General features: G+C 35.5%; 1 protein-coding gene and 1 non-coding gene across 2 annotated transcripts; both read right to left on the reverse strand.

Moving 5' to 3' along the window:
* Nucleotides 1–1,098: 1,098 nt before the first annotated feature.
* Nucleotides 1,099–1,171, reverse strand: TRNAA-UGC (transfer RNA alanine (anticodon UGC)). Its single transcript has one exon. It is a non-coding gene; the product is annotated as a tRNA-Ala (tRNA).
* Nucleotides 1,172–1,848: 677 nt separating this feature from the next.
* Nucleotides 1,849–12,750, reverse strand: LOC148847787 (uncharacterized). The gene is made up of 7 exons (XM_088950394.1): nt 12,111–12,750; nt 11,903–11,971; nt 11,612–11,779; nt 11,172–11,342; nt 10,815–11,024; nt 3,258–3,346; nt 1,849–2,648 (listed from the first exon to the last, which is right to left on the reverse strand). Exons 1-7 carry the CDS (start codon nt 12,193–12,195, stop codon nt 1,998–2,000), a joined length of 1,443 nt encoding a protein of 480 aa, XP_088806520.1. The 5' UTR covers nt 12,196–12,750; the 3' UTR covers nt 1,849–1,997.
* Between the last annotated feature and the right edge of the window lie 4,392 nt (nt 12,751–17,142).

Genomic DNA, 17,142 nt, shown 5'->3' on the forward strand with positions numbered 1-17,142 from the left:
TGATAGTCTAATTAACTAATTATCTAATTCTCCAAGTTAATAATTTGGGAGGATTGGAGCCTTGGACGTTGAAAAGCTTTAATTGTTGAAATCAATTTGGGATTCTGAATTGGCAATCCAGGGTAAATCCAATTAAATTAATTTTATTTTTTTAGAATAAAAAAAATAGTCGGCTCTTTCCAAAACCCCGAGTTTAGTAGCCCGATTTGGAAAATATTTAAAATAGATGATGTTGAGGGGAAGGGGAAAAGAGCAGTTTACCAAAAATGTAGAAAAGACTTTAACTATTGTAGCAATGGTGGTATTGGCCATTTGAGTAGACATTTTCTCACACATGAGAAGGAAAAAGAAATAACCCACAATTTAAATGAATTGTTGAAATAATGGAAAATAAATTTTAAAAATGTTGGGAGAACATTTATCGTCACCATGGCACGTGATCTGTGATCTACTAACCCCTCCAGTGTCTACAAGCTACAATTCCATCAAAGTCTTGCTTAGTTGTTTTAATGTAGGTACGATTGTACCAGGGTTGGTTAGACGCAATCGTGATGCAAAATATAGATTACAACTTTACAATTACAAGACAAAGGAGGTCATGATACTACTACATGCATCGGATATTTCACTTGAAGCAGATGACAAAAGTCATGATTCATGTACAATTATTGACTAGTTGTATAGAATTTTTAATTTTTTTCAAATTATTGTAAATTTTGTTTAATTTATTTGCTATTAATGTAATTTTATATTTTCAATTTGTAACTATATTGTATTTTTTATATTTTATTAATTTATTCCATTTTCATATTTTATTCATCCAAGAAGTATTTCATTCAAATTTAAATAAAATAAAATTCGTATTTGAATTGTTTTATTTATTTATTTATTGGGTAATCATAATCCATTCAGTCTAGCCTAATTCGGCCCAAGCCCACGGCACAGCCTGGGCCATGCCGGGCCAACCCCCAGAATTTTCACCGGGGAGGGCAGCATGACCCATGCCGGCCCGCACTTTGCGCGGGCTACCCACAGGCCGGCCCGGCCCACTTTACACTTCTACCTGTAACTTACCAAAAAGTGAACACTATCAAAAACTGGAGATGCAGGGGATCGAACCCTGTACCTCTCGCATGCAAAGCGAGCGCTCTACCATTTGAGCTACATCCCCTTATTAAATAAAAAATGATTCGATGACTCTATAATGGCTAATCAAACACTTATGTTTCTGAATTTTCAAATCAGATGACATCATCATATCAAACAAATGAGCGTATTAACAGGTCAAAGTAAAGCTTACCACCTTACACCCACTATCGAACTTTGCTCATACAGATGATATATATTAATTAGCTTCCTCATGGATCACTGCATTGTAGCAGGAAAGCATGATCCACTCAAATCTCATACAAAGCCCCCATTTGGTGCACATTTGGCCATTGGATTAGAGATGTTCTACAGATGTTCCATGAAACGTTGGACCAATTGATTCTTCAACCGAACCTTTATCTTTCTAACCCTTGTAAGTTGTAACCTTGTTCACCCTGTTTGTCACTCTTTTTTTAACAATTTATACATGAAATCATATCCCGCTGTATAAAACCTTTAGATTCCCTTTGTTCCAAAGGGATGCAAATCGTTGCTTTCTTAGCCTTTAGAGGTTGGCCTAGAAGAGGAGACTGAATCAGCCCTCACAACATCCTTGCTGTGTATTGGGAACATCTACCGATGATGACATCATTCTGGTATTATCATCGGGAGATGTTCCCAAGTTGTGGGGGGCTGATTTGAACCCCTAGTGGAGAGGAAATGAAGCGGGGGATAGAGAGAGAATTTGGAAGAGTAGGATTTGCAACCAATTTTTGCTTCCAACTATTAAAAATTTAAAATCTACATGCAAACTCAGAATAAAAAACGAGATTAAATGAGACTACAAAAATTTGAACTTTAGAATTGGTACAACACCCAAAGGAATTGTTCTGTAAAGTGCATCCTATTTAGAAATGGAACGAATTATCAGATCCATACTTGCTCCTGAAGTTGAAATGATCAAATTTTGGATCGTCATAGTCTACTGGTTTCATCTCAACAGGTTTTGGATCTGGCCCAACAGCTCCAAAAACTACCTCCCCACTTCTATCACGGTGGCGATGTCTGATTCGTTCTTTCTGACTCTTGGAACTTAACTGTCCAAGCGTAGAAGTTTCTGTTGAGCCATAGAATTGTGCATACTCCTGTCGCTTTGATGATCGATGCTTGCTTAGTGAAGGATCCCTTAAACTGGCTGATTTACTTTTTTGGAGTTTCTGCTCCGTACCCACATTTGGAGTAGGGATCTGTCGTATTTCAGAGACGGGGGTAGTGCTTTTCTGCTTCTGCACCACTGGAGAATCAGCTTTATCTTCAGGCATCACTAGAGAGTCTCTAAGTGGAGTAAGATCTTCCTTCGACCTCTCTGGCCAGAGACTGGCAGGGATGAAGTAAAGGAAGATACTTCCCAGGGCTTCAACTGCAAGTTTAGATAAATCAATGAGAAGTCTCCCAAAAGATGGCCATCCAGCATCAGGTTCTTCTTTTAGACTCTCTGCAACTGGAGTAGGTTTCTCCTTTGTTGATTGATCTTGCATCTTACTCTCTGAGGTTTGTTGCTGCATCGGCACAGGAAATGGATTTCACAACCTTGTGTTACAAAGCTAGAAAAATAATCAATGGAAATATCTTAAATACACCATATTGTTACTAAAACTGATCATGAATCTTGCAAATCCCAAAACCAAGGCCACCAGGACTATATGATTACCAGAGAGTAATTACCATATGATATTAGTTATAATGGTTCCTAACAAGTTCAATAAGCAACTACTGCACTGGTTCCTGTGGCAACCAGTCAATATCATCCCCCAATTGCAAGACCATTTTCACCATATGATCTTGAACGCATGGGGTGAGAAATTTTATTGTTCATAGCACACTAGACCAACAGTATCAGAGTATCAGACAGACAAATACAAGATTCTTCAAGATAGACGCCTTTGACAACTAACAGAGAAAAGCATACTTGGAACCCAACTGGCCCACTCCACACAACTCATAATTGACAAAACTTGGGCTGCTTATTTAACTTTTATAAATAAATGGGTGTTTTCCAAGTACTTAGAATTTCCAAGTGCTTAGAAGTTAGAACAGGATCTGTTGATCATATGGTTGCACAAGATTGATATTAATGGTGTATAAGAACTGCAGAGTATGGAACTTACCACCCTAGAGAAAATAGAAGGTCCAAATCCTTGCTGAATCATACACAATGTATATCCAACCAATACAGCACCAATAACCATGACAATATCTGCCACAAGTAATCCAAATAAAATATCAATGAGCATCTGCAACTTAATTAGGCACCTTGATGATGCTTTTATTGTCTACATAGTTGATTTCCAGACAACAATTCTCTTTCAATGACCAAAGCAATTTAAAAAGGTGACATGACTGAAACAAAAAAGGCGATGATGTAGACTATGTTGATTGCTAACATAAAGACCAAATTTCTAGCCTATAGCACTAGTAATAAAATCTCTCCCAAGTGATAACTTCAGCTACCCCACAAATGACATCTTGGTAATCAGCAAAAAGAACTAACGCCAATTCAAAGTTTGGTCCATCAATAATAAAATTTAACTCGTAAACCAGACTTGATCAAAGGGCAATACCAATCCAAGAAACAATAATCATGATTAATACAGAAGAATAAAAAGTGTTCAGTCTATTCTTATGTTAATTCTCACAGTCAAAGGAACAGAATGTGAAAGTCAACCCCTAATATACAGTAAGCAAGACATGGACATGGACTCCTAGAGCTACCTAATTCCCAGATTGACCAGCTGTGACCTCTAGTCCAGGACCAATGTTTTCAACCTGTCGTTGACCCAGCTAGTGGAATTGCTCAACCCACCATGGCCAGGTTTCTGTACCCATTTACCCCCCGACACTTGTTTTTAAAAAAAAAACATTGACTTAGTCAATGACCCAGTGACCCATCTGATTGAACTGCTGAGCTGTTTGACCCAATCAGCAAGTCACGGGTAAGAAGACATCAAATATATTTTTCTGTATCTTTTGCCATTTCCATCATTAATAACAATAATTCTCATTTACCACACTTATTTTTGTCTAGTATGATAAATATATTAATATAATATTAGAGACATGCCCAGATTTTCTACAAATTTTCAGTAATTTATCTATTTTTATATTTTATTAAATGAATTATGATGTTATGGGTTGACCAATTCAAACAATTGAACTGCCAACCTGCCACCCAGAGGGAAAAGCAGTTCCATTTCTAGGTCATTTTTTAAAACATTGTCCAGGACTTGTTCATTCTATTACAGAAGACTAAAGACTTCACGATCTCAACATCAATCTTTTTCTCCCACTGTCCCACACAAGTCTCCTTTAGTCTCTATTCACCAGTTAATCAAAGAGGGAGATGGCCATGGTAGAAATAATGCAAGTGCTTGGAAAGAAAATAGTATCTAGATGCTTGTCTTCTGACAAGGATAAGCTTAAAATTTTAAATTAGAGCCCAACAGTTCTACATGTAGGAAGAAACCTATCTTTACATGAAAATTTTAAATTAGAGCCCACACAAGTCTCCTTTAGTCTCTTTTCACTAACAATTGTATTTGACTTTTCATTTTTTGTTTATTGAAAATTTATCTCTATTACTAAAAAATAAAGGAAGAAACCTATCTTTACATGAAAAAGCTTCACTCAAGTCTCCAATTTATTGTTTGCCTCATAATCTAGTTAGGAAGTACCTTATCCAGCTGCTCTCCACCTCTGCCAGTTGGATGTTAAAAGGCATTTTTCATGTTATCCACAAGAGCATACATGCATGACTCAACTTTGTCATCAAATTTAGGTTTTTCAAACTAAAAATATAAAAGCACAAATATACAGATAAATATTAAATTACAATAAAAGTAAGTTTGTTTTGTCCATATGACATGACTATTTTATACAATAAAAGCACAGTGGCACAGCCTTTTACATCAATACTAAGATAAAAAGTAATATTTTATAGTTGTGGAAAAAAACATGCTCCCTACCCCTATAGGGCGGGGAGAAAGGAAGCAACAGCCAACACTGGCAAACACACGTCTTAAGAAATAGAACAATGAAACTACTACATTTCAACAATGTTGTCCCCCAAAATAAAAAGTTAGTCCATGCACCTCTCTGGCCAAACCATCTGCAAAGAAACTAGAAACCCATTTGAATGTGCTAATTGTCTTCATCTCCTTCATAATTTGTAAGTCCCACAGGCTATCAGATAATGAACATATTCATGCCATGACCACCACAGAATCCTCCTCAACATCTATCTCCTCTCTCCAATGGGACTGGAAAATGTAATTATCACCTCCAATCTGTGATACTCATAGGCTCCACCAGCTGCAAATGATCCTCTGTAGAATAGACAAACCTCATTAAAATTGAGTTCCATTTGTCCTTGTGAAGAGGGTCTCTTACTGATCCAAGAGAGAGAGAGAGAGAGAGAGATCTTTCTGACAAGGCCGTCTATGATGGGACTACTTTTGGGGTCTCAAAGACTCACCTGAACTCATCACTTGCCATAACCCAATGGGCTACTTTTACTTTCACCAAATCAATGATGATTTTTAAGACATCATTTTCCGTACTCTCCTTTTTTATTGAGAATCTTGGTTATTTTTAAGTACAGAATTTAATGGTCTCACTCTCCAAGCTATGATACCCATATACCTTCACAGGGGTGCTGTGCTGTGTCAGATGCTTTAATTTTTAGTATAGATTCCATATCCAACATCTTTTCCAGATGTCTCCTTGTCATATCTGGGTAACATAATCTCCATTCTCCAAACTATCTTCCCTACAACTACAAGGTGCAAACAGTTCAACAGAGAATCTGGAACAGCCTATACTCAAATTTGTGGACCAATTAATTGGATATCAGTCCAACATAAATTTGAAGAGAATTACAAGTTTGTCATGCCTGGTGTGATTCCACCAAGACACTGATTAAAAAAAAATGAAGGTGTATCTGTTTCTTCTTCAGTAAGAGAAGTCCGGCACCTAATCAATGATGTTAACTTTTTTCATTTTCTGGAAGGAGATAAGTTTATTTATAAAAAAAAATAAGCATCATATCCATATAAATATACAAACCTAATATCATCCTGGACACAGCACAGGAGATCACAGGGAAACATCTCACATGAGAAAAAATCTCCCCAATGGATGAGCAAAGTTTAGCTAGAAAGTAGGGGAGGCAATCAATCAGGTTTAGCATTGAGTTGGGCTTAACCTGAAGCCGACCTGACTTGATTTCACTCCAGCATGTGAATAGAGCAGAGTGGGGGAGTGATAAGACATGTATGTATGCAAGGGAAAGAATAAGTAAAATATAATCATAGTTGTCAGGGCACCACCTAGGCAACAAGGCGCTCACAGAGGGCCATCTTGCTTAATCACCAAAATATTTTTTACACGGTACTATCCTTAGGCTGTTCGGTATGGAGGAAAATAATGGACATTCTCCCATTTTCAGTAGAGGCTTAAGCCCCAACATTCGAAAGGGTGACAGGCTGTCCTGGAAAGATCCCTGGTGTGGAAACACTCCCCTTTCAGAGTTATTCCCACATCTATTTCAGTTAGCAGACCACCAAGATGCAGTGATTTCTGAATGTTTTTGAAGTGGTGGGGAACTCAGTAGCCTGGTAACCTTCTTTCAGAAGGAATTTTCAGGATTGGGAAATTCCTGTCCTGGCTGATCTACTCGATCTGCTATCCCTTCAACCCCTAAATCTGCTCAAAGAAGACAGCTGGTCCTGGACTTGGAATACAGATGGCCTCTTGTCAGTCAAGTCATTTGCCACTCACATGACAATGAGTACTTCAGAAGATATGCCTGCTTCCAGAATCTGGAACCTAACCTCTCCCTCAAAAATCAATGCTCTAGTGTGGGCTGCAGTTCTAGACAGGTGTTTAACTAAAGCCCACCTATGTAAGAGAGGGGTTCATATTCAGTACCAAAGGTGTGTGTTATGTAGTCAAGGAGTGGAAGATAGCAGTCATCTGTTTCTGCACTGCTCAATATCTGCTAGAATTTGGAATCATTTTCTTGGTTCGGTGGGTCTTGCCTGGTCAATGCCAGCTTCGGTGAAGGAGATGTTGTGGAGCTGGGGATTACAGGGATTGTCAAAGCTTGCTTCAGTTGTGTGGATGTCCATTCCGGCTGCAATCATCAGTACCATTTGGGCAGAAAGGAACAAAAGACTTTCAGAATATCTATAAGGATCCAAAAGACCTATATCTATTTCTTTTGGAAAGCTGATTTCTTGGGTCTCGGCTTCAAAGGGAATTCAGGCTGCTCAATTGGGGGCTAGGCTGAATTCTAGGAGCCTATGGCATCTGTAATTTTGCTATGTTTGGGCTGTTTCCCCATCTAAGGTGTTTAGTTGGGGGGCCTTTGTACTAGTATTTCCTATCAATAAAAATTACATTACCTTTTCTCAAAAAATTATATAGTTTAAGTTAAAATAGACATTCTTGTTCTTTCACTTTTCTTTTCTTTTCTTCATTGCCTAAGACAAAAATAGAGGCCCAGCCCCCTTTTTTTTTGAAAATTCTATTATTTATTCCATTTTATCATGAATATGCTGATTTCCTATGTTTCAAATGAAGCTTATAAATTTTTTATGAAGATTATAGACAATTAATGGTAAAAGATGGTTGCTTCTTGCTACGGAACCAAAGGAATTTTCCTAGAATTCATGGTTCTTATTCAAAAAAAAAAAAAAAAACCAATCCTTGCCTCAACACCTTGAAAACTATGCCTCTAGGGTCCACTATCTTACTTTGACAATCAAGAAATACAAAGATAGCTTAACATGTGGAGCAATGGGTCACATGGTCACAACACTTCTTTTGACTTTCCAATGAAACACAATGTGCTATCAACCAAATCACCCAGTGACCGCTTGCCTAGGTGATTTGGTTTCTATATGTTCACATGGTCACAAAACCTGCTTGCGATCATTTAATGAAACACAGACAAGCTATTAATCAAATGAAAAAACAAATTATCCAGTGAGTGCATCCTATTGTCAATACCTCAAATGGCACACTAACAACCCCATAACATATGAGAAAATAGAGATTGCCTCTAGGATCTACTACCTTACCATGAAATTTAAAAATATCAAGGTAGCATAACATGCTGAGTGATTAGTTCAAATGACCACAACACTTTCATGCAACCCTTCAATAAGACAAAAACATGCTATCAATCAAATAAAAAAAACAAATCACCTAGCGAGTGCTTCTAATATCTTATGCATGCCTGGGTGATTTGGTTTCAATGTGTTCACATGGTCACAACATTCATTGCAACCCTATGATAAAACACAAAAATGCTAACAATCAAATGAAAAATCAAATCACCAAATGAGTGCATTCCTTTTTCCTATGCCAAATAATACAAGAACCATATGAAAAAACAGAGACTACCCCTAAGGTCTACAGTCTACTACCTTACTATAACAATCAATAATTGCCAAAGGTAACCTAATATTGTTGTGAACATGTGATGTGTTCACATAGTCAAAATATTTTCTTGTGACCTTCCAATAAAACACTACTTGCTATCAATCGGAAGAAAAACCAAATCACCTACTTAGTGCATGTCTGGGTGATTTGATTTCAATGAGTTCACATGGTCGCAACACTTTCTTGTGACCCTCCAACAAGTCAAAAGCATGCTAATAATCAAATTTAAAACCAAATCACTTTGTTAGTGCATGCCTAGGTGATTTGGTTTCGATTAGTCCACACAGTAAGATTACCCAGTGAATGCATCTTGTTGTTGCTACCCCAAGTGATACATGAACTACCCACTATCATATGATAAAATGGAAACTACCTCTAGGATCCACTACCTTACTAGGAATATCAAGAAATACAAATGTAGCTTAACATGTGGAGCAATGAGTTCACATAATCAATAACACTTTCTTATGGCCTCTAAAAAACCTAGACATGCTATAAGTCAAAGAATAGATCACATAACCCAAGCCAATGACCGCATGTCTGGGTGATCTGGTTTTCATGAGCTCATATAGTCACAACAATGTCTTGCGACCATCTGATAAAACACAAACACGTCGCTATCAATCAAATGAAAACTAAATAGCCCAATGAAGGCATGTTCGTTATTGCTGCACCAAATGATATAAGAACAACCTACTATCATATAAAATAATGGCTATCTCTAGGATATATACCTAACTATGACAATCAGGTATTACCAAGGTAGCTTAACATGTAGAGTGACACTTAAGCGATAAGGCTTTCATGAAGGGTCACCTAATTTAATCGCTAAGTTTACATGGTGCTCTTGGATACTTTTGTATTCTTAACTTTTTGAAATTATAATAATAAAAGACATTTTTAAACTAAATTGTTCAGTTTAAGTTAAATACTAGTTTCTTTTTATTATTTTTCTTATTTGTTAGAGTTCAATCAAGATGTATATTGTCTTGAACCCTCAAAGACTTCAAAACCTATAAGCATTGGAAGAATTCAAAATTTTGTCCAGTCAACACATTGATCTTCTTAAGATGGTTGTTGCTTACAGTAGAACCTAAGGAATTACACTAGGATTCATGGTTGTTATTCAAAAAAAAAATCCCATCACCTAGGAAACCAGGCAGCAATGCGCCCCCTATCACCTAGCCTTGCATTGGTGCCTTGAAAACTATGATAGGAAGAAAGGGCAAGAGCACTTGAAATCTACATACAAACAATTAAAATCTTAATGGCATAATAATACAAGGGTTGTGCATGCCACAACCTGAACCTGACCCAAACCATCAAGGTTGAAATTTTACAACACAAACCCAACACTAACCTAATTAGAGGCACACACCTTAGACTCACTCTTCTAGTGATACTTCAAATCCAGACAAGTTTTAGAGAGGAGCATATCATGTAACTAAACTGGAACAAAATCAATATCTAAACATAAATTTGATAATTTCAATAGTTAAACAGGTGACAAGCTAGGGAGCACAGCCCAACTCCCTCCCTGGCTATAGCTACCACTACCGCATTACATCTAAACCTTGTTCCAAATCTTAATTATTTGTTTAGACTATAAATGTTTGTTCACATGGATATCAAATTATTTCAGCTTCTTCTTTTATGTGAAAATGCACCCAATCTAAGTTATAACAGCACAATCAATTGCCATCCTTGCACATAAACAAACCATCTTAATTACTAATAACCTATCAGTCACTCCTAGGTTCTGCAGGATGCTCTTTTTTTCAACCTTGATTTTCAAATATCTTTTCTAGTTTTATGCTTTAATATAAACCCATTCAAAGGTGCATTTTTTTATCAATTGCACAACTTCCTGCCTCATAAAGAATAAGTAGTCACTGTCCAATATAATTTGGTCTTAAGTCGAAGTGGCATGCAAAAATTGAATAGTACTCCATTAGGACATCCCTATTCCATTTTTTTTACGTTTATGGTAGTAGAGCTAAGGGAAGAATATATGGTCTCGTTCATGTATCTCTATACCACTGATATTAACAACCACTTATCTCTATACTTTTTTTTGAAATAAAAAAAAAAAGATAACAGGATTTCATTAATTATTATATGGTATCATCCTTATAAGACTGACACAGAGAAGTTTCTTTAACCATTCAATGTGGTCTTAACTTTCAAATAGAAAATAAAAACCAACAGTGTGGAGTTCGAACCTAAAGCAGTAATTGAGTCATTCTGGTAATCACAATCCTCTTGGTTGAGAGAAATTTGCCGAAGAGCAGCATTTCCTCTATCAACAACTAACAAGGAACAAGTAGGCCGCAGATACACAACATCAAAATCATTTGAGAATTTTGCATCCTCACTGGGCCCATCTCTGTACCCTGCAATATTTGACTTCCCTCCTGCAATAGTTGTCACGCCTGCAAAGAATTCCAAATTTAATTAGCATTCTTTTGTAGGGAAGAAGAATCAAGAATGAAGTACCCTTTTGTATTCCTTTTCAGTTATGTGTCAACCTAACTATCAAAAAAAGGTTATACATCAACCTGTTCAGGTGCCACACAAACCTGATTCTCCGATCTTCCTGATGGCAAGATTAGAGGTATCTGCAACATACACGTTCCCTTTATCGTCCATTGTAACACCTTTTGGATGATTAAAACGAGCATCGCTTGGTTTCCCATCTACATGCCCTGAGTAACCCTCAAATGACCCAGCAACCAATCTAGCCCTGCTATCTGCACAACCAGTACCAAATTTAATTCGCAATGAAACAAATGCACTTTTATGGTTTAGCAAGACAAAAAATTGTAGCTGGTTCATTCGGTAGGCACATCAGATAGTAATTGAAAGTGTTTATAGAATGGATGAAACGGCACCAAATTAAACCCCTCTAATCTAACACAGATTCCAGGCCTAATTGCTCTGGATTACAAGAGGAAAGAATATCTGCAACTACAAAGGAACTAAGAAATTTCAGCTGAGTAGGATAAAATAGAGGGCCTACACTGAGACAATGGTGGAGTTATCCGAACAATATTGCTATTGACAGCATCAACTGCAAAGAGTTCACCATCCTGGGAGACACGGATGGAATGTGGCGATACCCCAAGCTCTCTCCCTTCCACGACAATCTCAACCAAGTAGCCATTCTCAAACTGGACAACGTTCCCATCTGTTCGGAAGCAACAACCGACAACAGTTTCAGTTTGCACAGATGACCATAAAGGGAAACCTTCATATAATCACAAAATAATCATGTGGATAAAACTGAGCAGAAATTCTTCTTTCGACCAACCTGTTTGAGGTGTTTTCTGGGATGACCTCGTCCATTTGAGAAAAGATGATAAATGTTTTATTAAGTTCACTAAGAGGACAGAAAAAAAAAATAGAAGACTATATCAGAGGAGCAGAAAAGCAGCACACCCATTTGCCAAGTTGATCAACCCAACCTACGAGAAATTATCAAAAAAAGAAAAAAGAGAAATGGGTTTCTTAAATATAACCTGTAGGAGCAGCTCCGGCTTGAAACAGGAGAAGATTAGTAACGAAGAGGGCTAAGCAAAAAGGGTAAAATCCAGATTTTCCCATGACCCTCTCCAATCCAAGCAGCCCAGCAATATTATTAAGAACCGTCAAAAAAAAAAAAAGATTTAAATCTCTAAATCATGAGAGGAAGGAAGAGGAAGCAGTAGGTGTTTTGCAACTGGGTTCAGACTGGTCAGTGGTGGTTTCTGTACAAGTTAAGATGGCTGGATTTCTTTTGTTGGTTGTCACTTTTCCATTCTACGCTACTTTCTCCTGTGAAAAGAAATGCATTTTAATGGCCAAGGGAAAGGCTTGCGTTTGAATCATGCGATTCCATTAATAAGAGGTGATCTCGATAAAAGCGAGAAAACAGAAATCTCCACTTTTGATCGAAATTCCGAAACGGTTCAAGTTACACCACACGGCACACGCGCTGCTTATAGAGTAAAAGACAGACCGGATCTCGTCAAAACATTGGTTTTTCGTCAGATAGTGTGGTCCATGGGTCTAATAACCCAGTAATTAAGGGTGTTCTGTGGCTTGACTCCACACTCCAGCCATTTCAAGGATGGTACTTCACCCTGGTGATCGGTGGGAGCATTAAAGACCAAAGATCGCATACAAAACACAGTAGTCGGTACTCATTAATGTTGGGTCATTGCATTTAGGCAAATTTGGGTCTGGCTACCGAATACGTGAACAACTCACGGTTTGTGGCTAATTGTAGCGGAATGTTGTTGTAGGTGTTTGGCAAGGTGTTCGGAACACTGCACAGTTTTCTTGTAAAAACGGTATGGGCATGTATGAGTTGTAAGTACCATTTTGTCATAAACGATGCTTATTTTTTGTTTGAAAGCAATGCTATTAAATAAGATGTTGTTTTTTAAAGCACCGTTTTTTTTTATGTAACACCATTTTTTCAAAGAACGGCATGGATGCCAAACACATGATCTAATCCCATTGCCACTGGGTTAGAAGGGTTATAGGCAAGGCTTACAGTATCGATACGTATCAGCCCAATGAGTCATTGATATGTGAAATAAGAAAAACTAAAAAAGAATAAGATGAAAGTGTGTTGATACAAAGTCCAAATGGTTATGGGCAAGGTTTAAAGTAATGAGAGTGAGTAGAGGGTGCTTAAGATTAAAAATATGGGTGGAGGCTAAAAATGTTTCCAAGGTCTTTGTTAAGTATTTTGAGAATCTGTTTTTCTTCTTCAAACCCTTCGACTCGAGGAGGTTTTGAATTATATTAACAATTTCATTTCGACTAAGGAAGTAGTTGACCTCGAGAAAGATGTTTCTAAGAAGGAAATTAAGGAGATTGGATCACATGCCAACAAAACATGTTACAACACCCTACCAATATCATCTAACACCGTACATCAAATACATGACAGTCCCACTTTTATGGTGGGCCTCGATTTCATAGTGACATGTGTGGTGTCAGTTCAAGTTGGTAAGGTGTTGGAAGGTTTTTTGTTGGCAGGAGATTCCAACTCAAAATCAAGGGCTTTACTCTAAATTTAGCCAAGAAAGGCTTCAAGTCATGATGACTATCCCAACATGCTCCATTGAAATTTGTGGAATATAGTAGGGGAGATGTTAAAAAGTTATTCAATGAGGGTTATATATTCAAGGATTTTAATTCAACTTTCAATACTTTCATACCAATCAGGGTAGATCGATATTCCTTTGCAATAAAATCTACAAGATTATCTCAAATATCTTAGTGAGCAAGCTAAAACCAAAGCTTAGCTTTCTCTCATTTCCCCAAATCAAAATGCTTTCCTCAAAGGATAACATCACAATTGCTCATCATCAATTTTTTTATTTCATGAAATTTACCAAAGTATATAAATTGGAAATGAGCAAAGCCTATAACCATATTGAGTGGCACTTTGTGTATAGAATACTAGAGATGATGGGTTTTGGGAATAAGTGGGTCAATTGGATTATGAAGTGTATTATCTAAATGTCATATCAAGTTCTTGTGAATAGTATTCCCAATGGAAGGTTAGGACCTCTTCCTATATCTTTCTATTATACTATAATGTCCTGTCCTATATTATAAATAAGGTGGTTGATGTTCCTAGTTAGCCTAATTTAAGAGGGGAGTGAATTATGTACTACACAAATTCCACCCAACTAAAAAGCCTTCTAGAACTTATGAATGCAAGCTTTGACAGAAATGAAAGGTTGTGTGTGCTATGCAATGTGATGCAAATAGCAAAGATATAAATAAATAAGTAAAAAAAAAATCAAGAAAGTAAAACATAGAAGGATTTATAGATGTTTGGCCAAACCCAAGCCTACATCCTCTCCTCAAGCAACCTCTTGAGAGTTTCAATTAAATATCTAGAATTCTAGGTGTCAACAAAACTTTACAAATAGTTGGACTTGTGGGTGCTAACAAGATTTGAATGATTGAAGTTCTAGGTGTAAACTAAATCTTAGTAGTTGGGCTTCTCGGTGCTAACTAGACCTAGACCTATAATGGTGTTCAAACTTGAACACAGATACAACCAAATAATAAGCAAAGCACATATACAATAAACAAATGCCTCTAGAAAGGCTAATAAAAACTAATGCAATCAAACTATATTAAGTGCAAGAGTATGCACAATACTGCAAGCTAAAACGCTTGAAGAAATTTAAGAAATCTCATTGAAAAATAAATAAGCCCATAGGTTACTCAGTTTTTTTCATTAGTCAGAAATGGTTAAGCTCATAATTTTTTTTTTTTCTTTCTACAACTCTCTTACACATAATATGCTCTATTTGACACAGTAGATTTCTATTAATCAAGTTCATCGATCTTTCAATCCAAAACTAATTATTTATAGTGGTTAAGAATATGTGATAGTTATATATCCATTGGGAATGGATTAAACTATATTTGGGAATGTTCAAAAAAGATTCCCAACAAGACTTACTAGAATAGGAAATAGCTATTATACCTTCAAATGATATTTTTTTACCAAGTAGTTAATTAGCACAAGCTAATAGTCAATTACTATGTACACGGACTTTTTTCTCTAGTAATCAACTATTTCCTCCTAATAGTCAACTGTTAATCAAGTGGTCCAATACAACAATGCTCAGTCTCATTGTAAGACATAAACAACTATTGAGTAATGTGCTAGTGACACTAGCCTCGCCTATCATAGGTAGTTGACTTATGAGTGACATTAGTCTCTACTGTTAAGTTAGTCGACTACTAACAACTCTCAACCTTCGAAAATTTAAGATTTTGATTCCAAAGGTTCAGAAAAACATTTTCTTAGGTTTTTGAACTTTATTTTTTTACATTTAAGTTCATGAATGAGTTTAAGAACACCTAAGAACTATACCTAATTCTAGTCATTGGTCTATAAAGTTAGGCCAACAGAATTTAGTCACATTTAAGCATACTAATATTTGTGTATATGCTTTGCACGTACCAAATTTTGTGATGATGATAGTATATAATATGTTTCCAAAATTTTATACAATTTAATTTTTTATATTTCTTTGTCTATAAAATTATTCTTATTTGTCACACTTATTATGGTTCATTAATATAGAGATATACCAAGATGTTTTCTACATAATTTATATATATCTTTGTATACTTTGTGTTTTTATCTTTTTATAACTTTATTATTTAATTATAACTTCACAAGTTGATGCATTTGACCTGAAATATTGAATTGATTTACCACCAAATAGGAAAACAATTTGACTTTTGGGTTAATTTTGAATTTTATATTTTATTTATATCATCAATAAAAGTTAAAAATAATTCTTGTTTATCATGTCTAATTTTTAATATGATCAATATAAAATATTATATATGTGTCCAAATATTTTCTATAGAGTTTCTATCTTTTTCATATATTTTTGTTTTGTATTTTTCTAATTTTTTTATTATTGGATTAGGAAATCAATGATTGACACATATGGCCCGAAAAGGTTGAATTGTTAACTTGCCACCAAGAAGACAATTTCATTTTTTGGGTTGGTTATAGATTTTATATTTTATTTCCAACATCAATAAATCAATTATTATTTCTTTAATATGAGTAATGTATATATATATATATATATATATATATATATATATATATATATGCATGTGTGTGTGCCCAATTTTTCTATATTTGTTATTTGTTCATATTTTAAAAGATTTTTATCTAATTATGACATCATGGATTAGACCACTTAACTCATATGGCTGAATTGCTTACTCACCACCATGATGGAAAAATTGTTCCATTTTGGGTAAATTTAAAAAAACATGTATTTTATATCACTAAAAGTATTGAATGTATATCTAAGTGATAAAATTTATATGTTTTAATTTTGTAAAAATAGTATATTGAATGTAGGATTTAATAAAGGAATGGGAGTTAATACCTTGACATAAGACTTAATGAGAGGGAATTGAATGAAGAGAAATGCAGTACTTCAAATTACATTTTGTGTCATCATAATAAGAGAGGAACAAAATTCAAAAATAAGGGCATTCTAGTAAAAAATGATTAAATTAATGGTAATGGGAGTTAATACTTTAAATATGAGACTTAGTGTGAGGGATTTAATGAGGAGAAAATTGATTTTTTAAATTACATTTTCGTCCTTAAAATTAGACAAGGACCAAATTAAAAAATTGGGATAATTTAGTAAACAAAAGTTCCATACCCATTATTCACACTTTTAATAAAAGTATAAAAGCATCAAATGTAAAATGACACTTTTGCTATAACTTGTTTTCTAATTATTGAACAAAAGAAGTACTTTTGTGTCTTTTATTAAATAAGCATTACTAAATGAAGATGTAAAATATCAATTGTCTTTTATTGTTTTTTATTCAAACTTTAGAGATGGGGCATTTTTTGTCCAATGAAATTCCAGAAGGCAAAGGCACATATTCACACTTTTATAGATAGTATAGATAGATAGAGTGCATTTCATGCAAATGATTTACATAAAGTTCTTAAACAATACACACAATTCAAAGTACTGGAAC

This window comes from Nelumbo lutea, chromosome 6 (assembly GCF_056320005.1).
Source record: "Nelumbo lutea isolate HS-2025 chromosome 6, American lotus-T2T, whole genome shotgun sequence".
Lineage (NCBI taxonomy): Eukaryota > Viridiplantae > Streptophyta > Magnoliopsida > Proteales > Nelumbonaceae > Nelumbo > Nelumbo lutea.